Source organism: Nycticebus coucang, chromosome 13, assembly GCF_027406575.1.
Source record: "Nycticebus coucang isolate mNycCou1 chromosome 13, mNycCou1.pri, whole genome shotgun sequence".
Classification (NCBI taxonomy): domain Eukaryota; kingdom Metazoa; phylum Chordata; class Mammalia; order Primates; family Lorisidae; genus Nycticebus; species Nycticebus coucang.
Window position 1 is genome coordinate 62,848,080 of NC_069792.1, and position 18,086 is coordinate 62,866,165.

The 18,086-nt window shown below is 40.6% G+C and overlaps 1 protein-coding gene and 1 pseudogene across 1 annotated transcript in view; one reads left to right on the forward strand and one right to left on the reverse strand.

The window, feature by feature from the left end:
• Positions 1-18,086, reverse strand: part of FBXO43 (F-box protein 43) — a 28,234-nt gene that overhangs the window by 8,831 nt on the left and 1,317 nt on the right. Inside the window, exons 2-5 of the mRNA XM_053558684.1 lie at positions 16,476-16,649; positions 16,082-16,349; positions 15,682-15,741; positions 10,796-12,272 (exon numbers count right to left, since the gene is read on the reverse strand). Of these exons, the coding sequence (XP_053414659.1) occupies positions 10,796-12,272; positions 15,682-15,741; positions 16,082-16,349; positions 16,476-16,649 (1,979 nt within the window). The remainder of the gene's footprint in view (positions 1-10,795; positions 12,273-15,681; positions 15,742-16,081; positions 16,350-16,475; positions 16,650-18,086) is intronic.
• Positions 1,885-2,521, forward strand: LOC128563878 (nucleolar protein 56-like; annotated as a pseudogene).

Here is an 18,086-nt window from a genome sequence, read left to right on the forward strand (position 1 = left end):
TGAGGAGAAAGAGATGCGCCAGGACCCGTGATCGGCACCCTCCTGGACCCCGGTAAGAGCTGCAATGGGACCCTCCCAGACCTCAGGAAGAGCTGCACCGCAACCCGTGATCAGCACCCTCCTGGACCCCTGTAACAGCTGTGCCGGGACCATTCAAGATCTCCGAAAGAGCTGCCAGGACCCACTACCCCGCCTGCTGGGCCTCCCCACACCCTGACCAGGAACTGCGGGAGCGGAGCAACCCCTCGTCCTCCCTCCTGTACCCTCCTTGCCTCCACACCAGCCCGTTCGTCTGGCCAGGGACTCTGGTGTCTTAGGCCCTCTGTGCCAAAGTCACTGGGCACCAGGCACTCCCAGAACCGTGTACACCACCACCCCCACCCTGTTGCTGGATGGGGTGTGTCACACTCCGGAGCTGCTCCCACAACCAGAACTCCCTGGCTGGGTCAGCCCCAGAAGAGCTATACAGGGTCACTCCCTACGAAGATCCAGCAACAATAGAGTGATCCCCCCGGGGTCTAATCTTGGAGAGACACTACCTCAACTCTGAGGACAGCCAGAGGCAACGGTGAAAAACAATCATGAGACAAAAATCAAAGGAAAAACTCTGGCAATATGAATAATCAGAGTAAATCAACTCCTCCAAGGAACAATGGGGCAGACACAGCACAAGATCCCATGCACAAACAAATAGTTGAGATGTCAGAAATCAAATTCAGAATCTAGATAGCAAATAAGATCGAATTAGAATTTCAAGCAGTAACCCAAAAGATGTCTCAAGAATTCAACGAATTCAAACACCAAATAACCAAAGATTTTGACATATTGAGACAAGAAGTTGCAGCCCTCAAAGATCGGAGAAACACAGTAGAATCCCTCAGTAACAGAATGGAGCAAACAGAAGAAAGGATTTCTGACATCGAAGACAAAGCTTTTGAACACTCCCAAACTCTCAAAGAGAAACAGAAATGGAGGGCAAAAACAGATTACTCTCTCAGAGAGCTCTGGGATAATTCAAAGAAAGCTAATATTTGTCTTATAGGGATCCCTGAAAGCGATAAAGTGGCTTTACAAAGCAGAGTCTCTTCTCCATGAGATTATGAAAGAGAACTTTCCAGACATGCCAACAGATTCTGAAATTCATTTAGCTGACAGTTTCAGAACTCCAGCACAACTCAACCCAAATAAGACATCCCCCAGACACATCATAATCAATTTCACTAAAGTTAATATGAAGGAGAAAATTCTGAAAGCTGCCAGACAAAAGAAAACCATTACCTTATTATTAAAACCATTACCATTATTCTTTCCATTACAAGGAAAGAATATTAGAATAACTGCAAATCTCTCTGCTGAAACCTTTCAAGCTAGAAGAGGATGGTCATCGACTTTTAATCTCCTAAAACAAAATAACTTTCAACCCAAGATCCTGTACCCAGCTAAACTGAGTTTCATTTATGATGGAGATACTAAATACTTTAATGACATTCACATGCTGAAGAAATTTGCCAGGATATTCTGCAGGATATTCTCAGACCTATCCTCCATAAAGACCAGAGTAATCCTCCACCACAAAAGTAAACTCACCCAGAAATTTTTGATCAAATTCCAACTTCCACACTTGCAAAAGGATTAAAAATGTCCACTGCTGTGCTATGGGGGTGATGGCCAGTCCTGGTGTCTGAGTGATTCCCAGGGCCCAGCAAAGGGACCAAGTTTCCAGAGCCCTGGAAGACACCCGTTGAAGACAAGGAGTAATACACCAAAATATGGACTCATTTTCCACTCCACCTTCATTGGCTGAGCAGCTGCCAAGAACAAAGGCCGAATCTCCCGATACCTGGCAAATAAATGCAGTATTGCCTCACAAATCATTCGCTTTTCTGAGGTACCCATGAGCGTATTTGGGGAGAAGCTTCTGGAACAAGTTGAGGAGCGGCTGTCCTTTTATGAGACTGGAGAGATTCCACGAAAGAATCTGGATGTCATGAAGGAAGCAATGGCTCAGGCAGAGGAAGCGGCTGCTGAGATCACTAGGAAACTGGACAAACAGGAGAAAAAACACTCGAAGAAGGAAAAGAAATGACTGGCTGCACTTGCCTTCGCTTCTTCAGAAAACAGCAGTAGCACTCAGGAGGAGTGTGAGGATACACTGGAAAAACCCAAAAAGAAAAAAAAGCAAGAGCCTCAGGAGGTTCCTCAGGAGAATGGAATGGAAGACCACCCATCTATCCCTGTCTCTAAACCCAAGAAAAATAAATATTTTTCCAAGGAGGAGTTGGTTAATAGTGATCTTGAGGAGGCCACTAGCATTGTATGTCCTCCCAAGAAGAAGAAAGCTTCACCAGAGGAGGAAACAGTAGTTAGTGATCCCGAAGAGGCGGGCAACAAGAGCGTGTCTAAGAAAAACAGGAAATTCTCCTCTAAGGAGGAGATGGTCAGCAGCGGGCTGGAAGAGGTTGTAGGCATCAAGAGCAGCTCCGAGAAGAAAAAGTTCCACAAAGATACCCAGGAAAATTAGAATGGACATTCCCTGTGAGGAAGGGGTATCTCTTACCCCACAGAGACATTTCCCACCCTGTGTCCCATGCCTCAATAAAAACAAATTCACAAAATTAAAAAAAAAAAAATGTCCACCGGACTCTCGAAAGGCTTATCAATATTCTCAATTAATGTGAATGGTTTAAATTGTCCTCTAAAGAGGCACAGGTTGTCTGACTGGATACAAAAACTCAAGCCACATATCTGCTGCATACAAGAATGGCATCTTACATTAAAAGACAAATATAGAGTCAAGGTGAAGGGATGGTCATCTATACACCAAGCAAATGGAAAGCAGAAAAAAGCAGGCGGTGCAATCCTATTCACAGACCCAATAGGCTTTAAACCAACCGAAATAAGGAAGGATACAGATGGACACTTCATATTTGTTAAAGGTAATACTCAATATGATGAGATTTCAATTATTAATATTTAGGCACCCAACCAGAATGCACCTCAATTTATAAGAGAAACAAAACAGACATGAGCAACTTGATTTCCTCCAGTTCCATAGTAGTCGGAGCTTTTAACACCCCTTTAGCAGTGCTGGATAGATCCTCCAAAAAGAAGCTAAGCAAAGAAATTTTAGATTTAAACTCAACCATTCAACATCTGGACTTAACAGACATCTACAGAACATTTCATCCCAACAAAACTGAATACACATTCTTCTCATCAGCCCACAGAACATACTCCAAAATTGACCACATCCTAGGCCACAAACCTAACCTCAGCAAATTTAAAACAATAGAAATTATTCCTTGCATATTCTCAGACCATCATGGAATAAAAGTTGAACTCAATAACGACAGGAACCTGCATACCCATACAAGAACATGGAAGCTAAATAACCTTATGCTGAAGAATAGATGGGTTATAGACGAGATTAGAAGGAAATCACCAAATTTTTGGAACAAAACAACAATGAAGACATGAATTATCAGAACCTCTGCGATACTGCAAAGGCAGTCCTAAGAGGGAAATTTGTAGCACTGCAAGCCTTCCTCAAGAAAACGGAAAGAGAGGAAGTTCATAACTTAATGGGACATCTTAAGCAACTGTAGAAGGAAGAACATTCCAACCACAAACCCAGCAGAAGAAAAGAAATAACAAAAATCAGAGCAGAATTAAATGAAATTGAAAACAAAAGAATTATACAACAGATCAATAAATCCAAAAGTTGGTTTTGTGAAACAGTCAACAAAATAGATAAACCTTTGGCCAACCTAACCAGGAAAAAAAGAGTAAAATCTCTAATTTCATCAATCAGAAACGACAAAGACGAAATAACAACAGACCCCTCAGACATTCTAAAAATCCTTAACAAATATTACAAGAAACTTTACTCTCAGAAACATGAAAATCTGAAAGAAATTGACCAATACTTGGAAGTACGCCACCTACCAAGACTTAGCCAGAATGAAGTGGAAATGTTGAACAGGCCTATATCAAGTTCTGAAATAGCATCAACTATACAAAATCTCCCTAAAAAGAAAAGCCCAGGACCAGATGGCTTTACATCAGAATTCTACCAAACCTTTAAAGAAGAACTAGTACCTATATTACTAAACCTCTTCCAAAATATAGAAAAAGAAGGAATACTACCCAACACAATCTACGAAGCAAACATCACCTTCATCCCTAAACCAGGGAAAGACCCAACAAGAAAAGAAAATTATAGACCAATATCACTAATGAATATTGATGCAAAAATACTCAGTAAGATCCTAACGAACAGAATCCAACAACACATCAAAAAAATTATACACCATGACCAAGTCGGATTTATCCAGGCTCTCAAGGCTGGTTCAATATATGTAAATCTATAAATGTAATTCAGCACATAAACAAACTAAAAAATAAAGACCATACGATTCTCTCAATTGATGCAGAAAAAGCTTTTGATAATATCCAGCATTCTTCATGATCAGAACACTTAAGAAAATTGGCATAGAAGGGACATTTCTTAAACTAATAGAGATCATCTACAGCAAACCCACAGCCAATATCATATTGAATGGAGTTAAATTGAAACCATTTCCACTTAGATCAAGAACCAGGCAAGGTTGCCCATTGTCTCCATTGCTCTTTAATATTGTAATGGAAGTTTTAGCCATTGCAATTAGGGAAGAAAAGGTGATCAAGGGTATCCACATACGGTCAGGAGAGATCAAACTTTCACTCTTCACAGATGACACGATCATATATCTCGAAAACACTAGGGATTCTACTACGAAACTTTTAGAAGTGATCAAGGAATACAGCAGCGTCTCAGGATACAAAATCAACACCCATAAATTTGTAGCCTTTATATATACCAACAATACTCAAGCCGAAAAAAACAGTCAAGGACTCTATTCCGTTCACAGTAGTGCCAAAAAAGATGAAATATTTGGGAGCTTATCTAACAAAGGATGTGAAAGATCTCTATACAGAGAACTATGAAACTTTAAGAAAAGAAACAGCTGAAGATGTTAACAAATGGAAAAACATATCGTGCTCATGGCTGGGAAGAATCAACATTGTTAAAATGTCTATACTACCCGAAGCAATATATAATTTTAATGCAATTCCTATCAAAGCTCCATTGTCATATTTTAAAGATCTTGAAAAAATAATACTTCATTTTATATGGAATCAGAAAAAACCTCGAATAGCCAAGACATTACTCAGAAATAAAAACAAAGCAGGAGGAATCATGCTAGCAGACCTGAGACTGTACTATAACGCAAGTGATAGTGATCAAAACAGCATGGTACTGGCACAAAAACAGAGAAGTAGATGTCTGAAACAGAATAGAGAAGCAAGAGATGAATCCAGCTACTTACTGTTATTTGATCTTTGACAAGCCAATTAAAAACATTCAGTGGGGAAAAGATTCCCTATTTAACAAATGGTGCTGGGTGAACTGGCTGGCAATCTGTAAAAGACTGAAACTGGACCCACACCTTTCACCATTAACTAAAACAGACTCTCACTGGATAAAAGATTTAAACTTAAGACATGAAAGTATAAAAATACTACAAGAAAGTGCAGGGAAAACCCTTGAAGAAATCGGTCTGGGTGAGTATTTCATGAGGAGGACCCCCCCGGGCAATTGAAGCAGCTTTAAAAATACACTACTGGGGGGCGGCGCCTGTGGCTCAAGGAGTAGGGCGCTGGTCCCATATGCCAGAGGTGGCGGGTTCAAACCCAGCAACGGCCAAAAACCAAAAAAAAAAAAAAAAAAAAATACACTACTGGGACCTGATCAAACTAAAAAGCTTCTGCACAGCCAAGAACACAGTAAATAAAGCAAGCAGACAACCCTCAGAATGGGAGAAGATATTTTCAGGTTATGTCTCTGACAAAGGTTTAATAACCAGAATCCACAGAGAACTCAAACGTATAAGCAAGAAAAGAACAAGTGATCCCATCGCAGGCTGGGCAAGGGACTTGAAGAGAAACTTCTCCAAAGAAGACAGGCGCACGGCTTACAGACATGAAAAAATGCTCATCATCTTTAATCATCAAAGAAATGCAAATCAAAACTACCTTGAGATACCATTTAACTCCAGTAAGATTAGCCCAAATCACAAAATCCCAAGACCAGAGATGTTGGCGAGGATGTGGAGAAAAGGGAACACTTCTACACTGCTGGTGGGAATGCAAATTAATACATTCCTTTTGGAAAGATGTTTGGAGAACACTTAGAGATCTAAAAATAGAGCTGCCATTCAATCCTATAATTACTCTACTAGGTATATACCCAAAAGACCAAAAATCACATAATAACAAAGATATTTGTACCAGAATGTTTATTGCAGCCCAATTCATAATTGCTAAGTCATGGAAAAAGCCCAAGTGCCCATCGATCCAAGAATGGATTGCTAAATTGTGGTATATGTACACCATGGAATATTATGCAGCCTTAAAGAAAGATGGAGACTTTACCTCTTTCATGTTTACATGGATGGAGCTGGAACATATTTTTCTTAGTAAAGTATCTCAAGAATGGAAGAAAAAGTATCTGATGTACTCAGTCCTACTAGGAAACTAATTTATGGCTTTCATATGAAAGCTATAACCCAATTATAACATAAGAATATGGGGAAGGGGGACAGGGAGGGGAGGGAGGGGGGAGGATGGGCGGAGGGAAGGTGATTGGTGGTATTACACCTGTGGTGCATCTTACAAGGGTACATGTGAAACTTAGTAAATGTAGAATATAAATGTCTTAACACAATAACTAAGAAAATGCCAGGAAGGCTATGTTAACCAGTGTGATGAAAATGTGTCAAACTGTTTATAAAACCAGTGTATGGTGCCCCATGATCGCATTAATGTACACAGCTATGATTTAATAGTAAAAAAAAAAAAAGAAAAACATAGCAATAGAAGAATCCAAAAATGAAACACAGAAAAAAGAATAAAATTTTAAAAAATGAAAAAAATAAATAAATAAAAAGAATTTATGGCTTTCATATGAAAGCTATAGCCCAGTTATAACCTAAGAATATGGGGAAGGGGAAGAGGGAGGGGAGAGAGGGGGGAGGATGGGCAGAGGGAGGGTACATGGGTACATGTGAAACTTACTAAATGTAGAAAATAAATGTCTTAACACAATAACTAAGAAAATGCCAGGAAGGCTATGTTAACCAGTGTGATGAAAATATATCAAATGGTATATAAAACCAGGGTATGGTGCCCCATGATCACATTAATGTACACAGCTATGATTTAATAAAAAGAAAAAAAAAGACATGAAACTATAAAAATACTTGAAGAAAGTGCAGGGAAAACTCTTGAAGGAATCGGCCTGGGTGAATATTTTATGAGGAGGACCCCCAGGCAATTGAAGCAGTATCAAAAATACATTACTGGGACCTGATCAAACTAAAAAGCTTCTGTACAGCCAAGAACATAGTAAGTAAAGCAAGCAGACAGCCCTCAGAATGGGAGAAAACATTTGCAGGTTATACCTCGGATAAAGGTTTAATAACCAGAATCCACAGAGAACTCAAACGTATTAGCAAGAGAAGAACAAGTGATCCCATCTCAGGGTGGGCAAAGAACTTGAAGAGAAACTTCTCTAAAGAAGACAGATGCACAATCTACAAACACATGAAAAAAAGCTCATCATCCTTAATCATCAGAGAAATGCAAATGAAAACTACTTTGAGATATCGCCTAACCCCAGTAAGTGTAGCCCACATAACAAAATCCCAAAACCAGAAATGTTGGCATGGATGTGGAGAAAAGGGAACACTTCTTCACTGTTGGTGGGAATGCACACTAATACGTTCCTTTTGGAAGGATGTTTGGAGAATACTTAGAGATCTAAAAATAGACCTGCCATTTGATCCTATAATTCCTTTACTAGGTAGAGTAAAGAAGACCAAAAATCACAACATAACAAAGACATCTGTACCCGAATTTTTATTGCATCCCAATTCATAATTGCTAAGTCATGGAAGAAGCCCAAGTGCCCATCGACCCATAAATGGACTAGCAAATTGTGGTACATGTATACCATGGAATATTATGCAGCCTTAAAGAAAGATGGAGACTACCTCTTTCATGCTTACATGGATGGAGCTGGAATATATTCTTCTTAGCAAAGTATCTCAAGAATGGACGAAAAAGTATCCAATGTACTCAGCCCTACTATGAAGCTAATTTATAGCTTTCATATGAAGGCTATAACCCAACTATAGCACAAGAATATGGGGAAAGGGCCAAGGGAGGGGAAGGGAGAGGGGGAGTCAGGGTGGAGGGAGGGTAATGGGTGGGGCCACACGTACGGTGCATCTTAGAATAGGTACAGGTGAAACTTACTAAAGTCAGAATACAAATGTCTACATACAATAACTAAGAAAATGCCATGAAAGCTACGTTGAACAGTTTGATGAGAATATTTCAGATTGTATATGAAACCAGTACATTGTACCCCTTGACTGCACAAATGTACACAGCTATGATTTAACAATAAAAAAATTGAAAAAAAAAAGAGTTTGTGGAAAAATACTGGATTAGAAATCTGAGGGCTCAATTGTAGACTAGATATATTCCTATCTTTTCGGGTGACTGTTGGCAGGTCACTTCTCTGGGGCTTGTGTTTCCTCATCTGCAAAATAAGAGATTGAACTAGATATCTCAGAAGATTTCCAGCCACAGAATTCTACAATTCCCTACAATAGCCTACAATTAATGTATGGAAGAAAGGTGAAGCTAGGGGTTAATAGATGTGCTGGGGATAGGCGGGTAGCTCATGCCTGTAATCCTAGCAATCTGGGAGGCCGGGGCAAGAATTTCACTTGAGCTCAGGAGTTCAAGACCAGCCTGAGGAACAGGAAGACCTCTGTCTTTACTAAAAACAGAAAAAATTAGCAGGTGTGGTGGTGAATGTCTTAAGTTCCAGCAACTTGGGAGGCTGAGAGGCAGGAGGATTGCTTGAGCCCAGGAGTTTGAGGTTACAGCAAGCAGGGGACAAAGCAAGACTCTGTCTCAAAAAATAAAAATAAAATAAAATAAACCCAGAAGTACTGGCCATAAAAACAACCAGGACTTTATGAACCAAACTCTTGACATATACTTATTAAGATATCTCCCAACCATCACTTTGGAGAAACGCTGTTCTACATGACTCCCCTCCTTCATGGCCATGGCATTCCTAAGGTTCTTGTTTTCTGATAGTTCTGCAATTGTCCCCAAATTGCCAGCATGAATACAGTCTCATTTTAGTCTTTATAACCTCAGTTCCTACCCACAATACTCCTAAATGTCTTAGTCTCTCTTTAATTATGTAGCATTCAAACTACTATGAGATCTGTGAACACAAATTCTTCAGTTTTTAAATTCTTGAAATTCCCGAAAGTAGTCAGCTTTCGCTGCTGTGTTAGCCATGAACATTAAGCAATCCATATTTCTTTGATTTCCAGAAAGACCAAACCCTAACACTAAAGCTAACTACTGTTCTTGGATTCTAGAACTTAAATAATTACATGATACTCTTTGTATGTTGTCATTTCTCAGTCACCATAATGCTTTATGTTATTTCTGCCCATGTGTCATAACCTTAATACAATTTACAATATAACGATAGGATTTGAACTATTAAACAAATCATCGAACAACTTGCACGGAATAAAGCTTGAAATATTAAAGTTCAACTTTTAGGCTCGGCGGCCGTAGCACAGTGGTCATGGCGCCAGCCACGTACACCAAGGGTGGTGGGTTCGAACCTGGCCCGGCTGGCTGAACAACTGCAACAAAAAAATAGCTGGGCATTGTGGCAGGCACCTGTAGTCTCAGCTACTTGGGAGGCTGAGGCAAGAGAATCACTTAAGTCCAAAAGTTGGAGGCTGCTGTGAGCTGTAAAGCCACTGCACTCTACTGAGGGCAACAGCTTGAGATTGTCTCAAAAAAATAATAATAATAAATAAAGTTCAACTTTTAGTAACTTTCTTTCCAAATGACAGTGTTAAGAACTTTACTCAAAAAAATACTATATTATTGCTACTAAAGCAGGCTTTTAAATTAACAAGCTCTACTGGGAAGTTCACTTACACCACCTTTGATATAGTGTAAGACAACCAGAGATAATAAAACAAAACAAACAAAAAAAAAAGCAGAAGCCGGGCGCGGTGGCTCACGCCTGTAATCCCAGCACTTGGGAGGCCGAGGCAGATGGACTGCCTGAGCTCACAAATTCAAGACCAACCTAAGCAAGGGTGAGACCTCGTCTCTAAAAATAGCCAGGCGTTGTGGCGGGCGCCTATAATCCCAACTACTTGGGAGGCTGAGGCAAGAGGATTGCTTGAACCCAAGAGTTTGAGGTTGCTGTGAGCTAAGACGCCATGGTACTGTACCAAGGGTAACCAAGTGAGACGCTGTCTCAAAAAAAAAAAAAAAAAGGCAGAACAACCACTCAAGTCATAGAAAAACTTTCCAATTTAAAAAAAGATAAAAGTTGGGGCGGCTCCTGTGGCTCAGTGAGTAGGGCGCTGGCCCCATATGCCTAGGGTGGCGAGTTCAAACCCAGCCCCGGCCAAACTGCAACAAAAAAAAATAGCCGGGCGTTGTGGCGGGCGCCTGTAGTCCCAGCTGCTCAGGAGGCTGAGGCAAGAGAATCGCTTAAGCCCAGGAGCTGGAGGTTGCTGTGAGCTGTGTGATGCCATGGCACTTTACCAAGGGCCATAAAGTGAGACTCTGTCTCTACAAAAAAAAAAAAAAAAAAAGATAAAAGTTGTATTTTGTAAGCAACTTTTCTTACCTGCATAGGCTTTCTGCAGTCAAGGAATCTAAAACCATAGCAAGGATATGGCGTAAATTTCTGTATTTTAATTCTGTTAAGATGTCTAGTTTTTCTATACCCATTTTCTTGCCAATCAGTCCTGCAAGTAAACACTGCAGTATAGCTATTTTCCCCCCGTCCTTTTCTTCTAAGAATTCGTGTGCACTGTTTTGCTGAAATCTTTTCCTTTTACTTTTCATAAAGAGCTCATGCACTAATTGCAAGGCTGGGGTCTTGGATAAATTCTTAAAGCTTAGAGTCAAATCCCCACTCTTATCACTGCTCAGTGAACTGTCTGATATGTCAGAAGCAGCCGCTGGTCTTGGTTCAGAGTTGGAATGGATGCTCTGCTCTTGCTCTTCTGTCTCTGAGTGTGAGCCTTGCTCCCGAAGGGTAGACAATCTTCTTGTCCTTCCAAGACGCCTTGCCTTTCTTATGGTGTCCCCCACTTTGAGAGTTCCCTTATGTTTGTGAACTAGTTCTTGAATAGAATCTTCTTGGTCGGAGAGGGAATCTTCTGATTTATCCAAGCTGAGTGAGTTAAAACCACTGTCTTCAGGAGTTGAAATATTGCCTTTTACTTCAGTTGAAGAAGATGTTTGACTTGCATTAAATTTAATATTTGCTACAAGATTACTTATTGGAGTCACAAATATGTCTTCATCTGTTCCACAAGTTGTTCCACTAATAGAGGCGACGAGTTCAGGGTATGTATTCTCATCATTAATGCACAAACTGCTATCGCTAAAGTCATGTATGATAGAGTCTTTAAAATTATTGCCCTGAATTGGAGATATACATTCAACGTCAAATAGATTACAGTCATCTTTGGAATTATCAATTGTGGAAGTCTTTTGTTGAGAAAAGTTAAGTCTCAATTTTTGACTGCTCAAAGTCACTTCTTCTGTTTTTAAAGTCCTCGTAACTAAAGAGCTAAAATTATTTTGCCTTGGAAAATCTGAAGCACTGCTTATAATATTTTTTTCTAAATTTTGAACTTGACTTACACTAGTTTCTAGAGAACTATTCTGTGATTCAAAGTCCCCCTTTAGAAAGGAGAAAGATACATTCAACCTTCTGCGTGGTAAACATTTTTTCCCACTGACTTTAGGTGTTTCACAAAGTTCTGGGCTTCTATCCTTTTCCTTCCTAGAGAAGACAGATCTCTTTTGTGGAGTGAGAGACTCTGAAGGATATGGTAAGATCAGGCGTGAAGTTTCAGGGTACTCATGGATTAATGTTGGACCTGTATCTTTTTTTCCAAAAACTTCTTCATCTGTATTATCAAAGCTGGAAGATTTTAACTCGTGATAGGCACTATCTTGAAATGAAGATACAGAACAAAAATCTTTGAAGTTGCAGTACTTTAAATTGACAGTAGGAGAGCCCATCTCATCTCCTGCTCCAGTGCTAGCTTGACCTGAGTGCCTTTGTGACATCTTCAAAATCTCCGTTTCTATAAAGAAAAAAGAAATCAATTGTTCCTTTGGAATGAGTACCCACGAAGCTTATACCAAAGTACATGTTTTGTTGGGAGTACAGATAGTAATGGAAAATTGTATAGCAATAAAACAAAGTTAATTTAAAAAGCAAATCTACTTCACAAGGAATTAATGTGTATCCTACTTAAAATAACTTCTTGATATTGTAAAACCATAAAACCATTTTCAGGCTATAAATTCTCACAGATCACTGGACTAAGCCATAGTAAGTATTATGCGCAAATTTTTCTTTAACTATCCTTAAGGAAAAAAAACTAGCAGCATCATTTTTAAATTCCTTTATTACACTAACATGATTTTAACAGAACTAAAATATATGATCTTAGTGTTAATGTTCTAGCTTACATGTGCTGGCCTATTTATTTTCAAAGTTGTGGCATATAAACAAAGCTACTTAAAAAACACTATATGCAACTTTTTTTTTTTTTTTTTTTGAGACACAGTCTCACTTTGTTACCCTTGATAGAGTGCCGTAGCATCACAGCTCACAGCAATCTCAAATTCTTGGGCTCAAGTGATCCTCTCACCTCTGTCCCAAGTAGCTGGGACTGCAGGTGCCTGCCACAACGCCAGGCTATTTTTAGAGATGTAGTCTCACTCTGGCTCAGGCTGGTCTCAAACTTCTGAGGTCAGGCAATCCACCCACTTCAGCCTCCAGAGTGCTAGGATTACAGGCGTGAGCCACTGCGCCCGGCCTTAGATGCAACTTTTTAAATATGCCTTTGGGAAATATGTCAAACCATGAATGCTGCCACTAGATCTAACTAATAGGCTAAACAACTTTAGGGTAATGTTATTATACACGTAACATAGACCTGTGGCAGAGAGCTAGTGCCTATGACCATTCGTAAGGTCTGAATTCAGAGAGCTAGTCCCTGTGACCATTTGTAAGGTCTGAATTCAGAGAGCTAGTCCCTGTGACCATTCGTAAGGTCTGAATTCTCAGACTTACACCTTTATGAAGACCCTGGTTCACTGATAAATTACTGACACATTCTACTAGAGCTAACAAAAATAAACCACTGTGCCCTAGATGTAGGACCATTTCAAAGTTGGCATGATGAATACTAAAAGTTGAGGGTACGCAGAGTACACACTGCAGGGATTATTTTCAACATTTGAAAAAGCTTAAACCATTTTGAATTTTTGCCTCAGCCCTCCAGACAGCAGTAGTCTTAATCTCCTTGTATTCTCCAACTAGTCTTGGAAATGAGTAAAATTTCCCAAATTCAGGATCCTGAAAGGCAGTATGAGCCGCAGTGCTGACCTTCACTGTTTCAAAGTACTTTTTTTTTTTTTTTTTTTTTTCAGTTTCTAAATCTTTTGAGACATAAGGCCCAGTTGCTGGCTTGAATTCACAGATAAAAAACAACTTATTTGTGGGGAAACCACCCTTATAATATTCCTTTTTATAAAAAAAAAAAAAGCAAAAGCGGCTCAGTGCCCATAGCACAGTGGTTATGGCACCAGCCACCTACACAGAGGCTGGCAGGTTTGAACCCAACCCAGGCCAGCTAAACAACAATGACAACTGCAACAAAAAATAGCTGGGCATTGTGGCGGGTGCCTGTAGGCCCAGTTACTTGGGAGGCTGAGGCAAGAGAATCGCTTAAGCCCAGAAGTTTGAGGTTGCTGTGAGCTGTGATGCCACAGCACTCTACAGAGGGTGACATAGTGAGACTCTGTCTCAAACAAACAAAAAAAGGCAAAAGAGACCCTGTTCTTGCATATAATATTATTAAAGTTGCAAATAAAGAATTCAACTCAATTACTTAAAGAACAGTTACCTGGTAATTATATGAGGAAGAAATACAGTAGGAAATATTTTACTCTTTAACCATTTTTTTTTTGTTTGTTGGTTTGTTTTGTTTAGACAGTGTCTTATTTTGTTGCCCTTGGTGGAGTGCTGTGGCATCAAAGCTCACAGCAACCTCAAACCTCAACCTCAAATCCTCTTGCCTCAGCCTCCCAAGTAGCTGGGACTACAGGCACTGGCTACAATGCCCTGCTAATTTTTCTATTTTTAATAAACATGGGGTCTTGTTCTTGCTTGAGCTGGTCTTTTGAGCTCAAGCAATTCGCCCCTCTGGGCCTCCAGAGTGCTATGATTACAGGCATGAGCCACCTCACCTGGTCTGAATTAAATCTTAACTCAAAGAAAGCTAAGAAAATAAATGTATTACAGTTTTTGATATTTCTCTAGATTATTCAAAAGGCACTAGGAAAATTGTCATTCCTTCAAAGTGATCTGCAGGCTAAATGGCATGATTTTTCTCTATTAAAAAGGTCCTGGTAAAATATATTTTAGTTGACTGTAATGGAAGAGCAATTTATTTAAATCTTAGTTACATCAATTAAATGTGAGTGAATGAGCTTTGTTTCAAAAGCAAATTGCTACTGTAAACACACAAAATACTTTATAGTATAATGATCATTAGCAGATTATCTTTACTGGGCAAAATATCCAAGTGTATTTTAACCTTTTAAACATATATTCCTTTTTGATAACTCTCACACATGTCGTCTTCTGACGACATCCTCTCAGATCACTAACTTCTACACATTGTCATGAGCCATCATTATCAAACTATGCTTTCTACAATTAGTATATTTTAAAATAACTTTTGATTTCCAAATATTAAATTAATAAGAATGTGTTTAAAAATTACACCTTCACCCACGAACTGTTTCCCTTCATCTCCGAGAATCATTCTCTTAAATAACAGCTTTCATTCAATTTGATAAAATTAGGTCAGAATCCTTACAGAAAGTTAAAATAACTAACTATTCTGCTACTTTACCACTAGGTGTCTCACCATGCTGGAATTTGGGAAACTGAGAAGCAAATGTTAAAAACAAAGTGGGGATTTCTTACCCTAATATGCACAGGTTATTTGTTATGTAAAAACAAACCTATTTTTCTATTCATCTACCGAAAAGTTGCCCCCAACTTGGTTTCTCTACTGACATTTCTATCTTTTGATCACACCCAGACTTTGGTCTCAAAATGTGGTTCTTCAAAACTTAATCTTAAGGTAATTCATGTAAAACCACGTAATGCCATTGACTTATTTTACTGACTTCGATATCCATTTGTTTGTTTGTTTGCAGTTGTGGCTGGGGCCAGGCTTGAACCCACCACGCCCGGTATATGGGGCCAGCGCCCTACTCCTTGAGCCACAGGTGCCTACCCCCATATCCATTTTTCAAAACCAAGCTCCAGATAAAGGGTTGAGAAATCTTTTCTCTAAAGTGCTCTTTTTCAAACGAGGAAAAAAAGCACTTACCAAACCCAGGAATGAAATGACTTATAACTGCATTAAAACCAAATTTTCCTTCATTTGCTTAAAGGGAAAATCTTACCATCAGCAAATCTTGAGCTCTCGGATGGCAAAGTTATGTAGGCCTCCAAACAAGAAATCTCTCATCTATGTCTTTAAAATTCATGCCAAAGTAATTCCACTTTAAAAATGCAAGTTTGAACAATTAATTGAAAAATGCAGCAGCATGAGGAAGGCTAAAAGTTCAAAGGTAAATATAGTACACGCGGCAGGGATTATTTCCAACACTTGAAAACGCTTAAATCATTTTGAATTTTGCCCCAGCCCTCCAGACAGCAGTAGTCTTAGTCTCCTTTTCTCCAGCTACTCTCGGAAATGAGTAAAATTTCCCAAATTCGGGTTCCTAAAAAGGCAGTGCGAGCCCCAGCGCTATCATTGACTGGGCCAGGTGCTCGCAGCGGGTGGGTGGGTAACGGCCTCACCGGCCTCCCCCGCGGCCCTCCCGCGACCTCCCAGGCCCGGCCGGCGCAGACCTCCGGGGGAGGCCGAAGACGGGTGGGAGTCACCTAGAGCGCAGGGCGCCTCCCCAGTCCCAGCACCTGGAAAACAGTGGGGCGCGGGGTCGGGCACCGGGACGCCCAAAGGCCCGCTAGCGGGCTGCAGCTGGGGGGCCTCCTCCGGCGAGCCTGGAAGCCGAGGGCGCGGCCGACCGGCTGAGTGCACCTCGGGCGGCGAGCCAGGCAGCAGCTGCTGGGTGCGCCCGGGAGGAGCCTAGACCTCGCCCCTAGGGATGACCCGCTATGGCAACCCCCACGCTAACTCCGCGTGGGCCGCCGCCTTCCCCTCCTGCGGTTTGAACTGCCCGCCCTGGGTAACCGCCCCGCCCCTTCCTGCAGCTCCGCAGCGCCCCCGCCGGCCGCCGCAGGCCCTGCCCCGGCTCTCCCGCTCGCTCTCCCTCCGGCTCTCCGCTTTCCACCCCGCCAAGGCCAGTAAAGGCTTCCCAGTCTGAGAGGCTCTTCCTCTCCCTTCCTCACTGGGGAAAGCATTAATCTATTTTGAGAGACTAATGTGTCCTTTAGCGAACACATTAGAAATTACAGGAGAGTATCACTTGAAAATGTTTGTCCAAGCTATCGAGTGTAAAAAGCAGATTACAAACTGAATGACCCCTTTTAGGTTAAAAGTATAAATATATAGGATAAGGTCTGAAAGGTATGAATAATTTGGTTACACTACCTTCGGACAGGATTTACGTTCGGTTTTTTAGTTGTGTCCTTTCATTTATTTGTATTTTTTTTCACGTTTCTACAATGAATATATGAAGATTTTGTAATAAGAAAAAAGCTATTAATAATTGTTTACAAACATCACTTTTTGGCATCACGAACACCCATGTACCTGCAATGCCAGATACATTTTTTTAAACCCTAATTTTCATCCAATAAATATGTACTGGGCAATATATGTCAGGCACAGTCCTTTTGCTTTTGATTTCATCCTTCTCTTTCTTCTGGCTTCTTTTCCTCAGCCTACTCCCTAAAAGAGACGTCCCACCTCAGCATTTTTCTTAGTTTATCATTCCTGGTTTACATAATTCTCATTCACATCTTCAACCAAAACCTTTAAGCCACCCCTCCTCTCTGACCCTTAGTCATCCAAAATTGAACTGGTTAACAATTATTAAGTTCCCACTATATGCCAATTACTGGACTAGATACTGGATATACAAAGCTGAGTAAGGCCCAGCTACCGTTACTAAAGGGGTCACTGGTACAGAGCAAGGGCTATATCAGAAGAACGGTAGTAGCACAAAAAAAAGCGGGACCCACTAAGCTTCCTGGAGAAGAGGGTGCAGAGCTAACTTCATAAGGACCAAGACATAAGATAGATTTTGATGGACAAGTGGCAATTTAAAAGGCAGACAACAGGGAATTCCAAAATAATACAAAATGTGCAAGAACAGGAAAATTCCAGACTCAAAACAAAACATGCAAGAGCAGCTGGGCACATTAGAGAAATTGCAAATAATTTGTTAGAGCTAGAAACTAAGAGTTGTTGGAGGAAAGGGAAAATTCTTGACAAAGGGAGAAGACAAATCCTGGAGAGTTTGGGATACCTGTTGAGAGTCTGCGGTTTAGCTGGGTGTGGTGGTGCATGCCTATAATCCCTCTGGGGGGCAGATGCAGGTAGATTGCCTGAGCTCAGGAGTTTGAGACAGCCTGAGCTAGAGGGAGATCCTGTCTCCAAAAAATAGCTGGGCGTTGTGGTGGGTACCTGTAGTCCCAGCTACTTGGGAGGAGGATCTACTGAGACAAGAGGATCACTTGAGCCCAAGAATTTGCTATGACACCATGGCACTATGTTGAGGCCAACAAAGTGAGATTCTGTCTCAAAAAAAAAAAAGAGTCTGAAGTTTTTTGTTTGTTTGTTTTTTTGGGACGGAGTCTCGCTATGTCGCCCTTGGTAGAATGCCATGGCATCACAGAT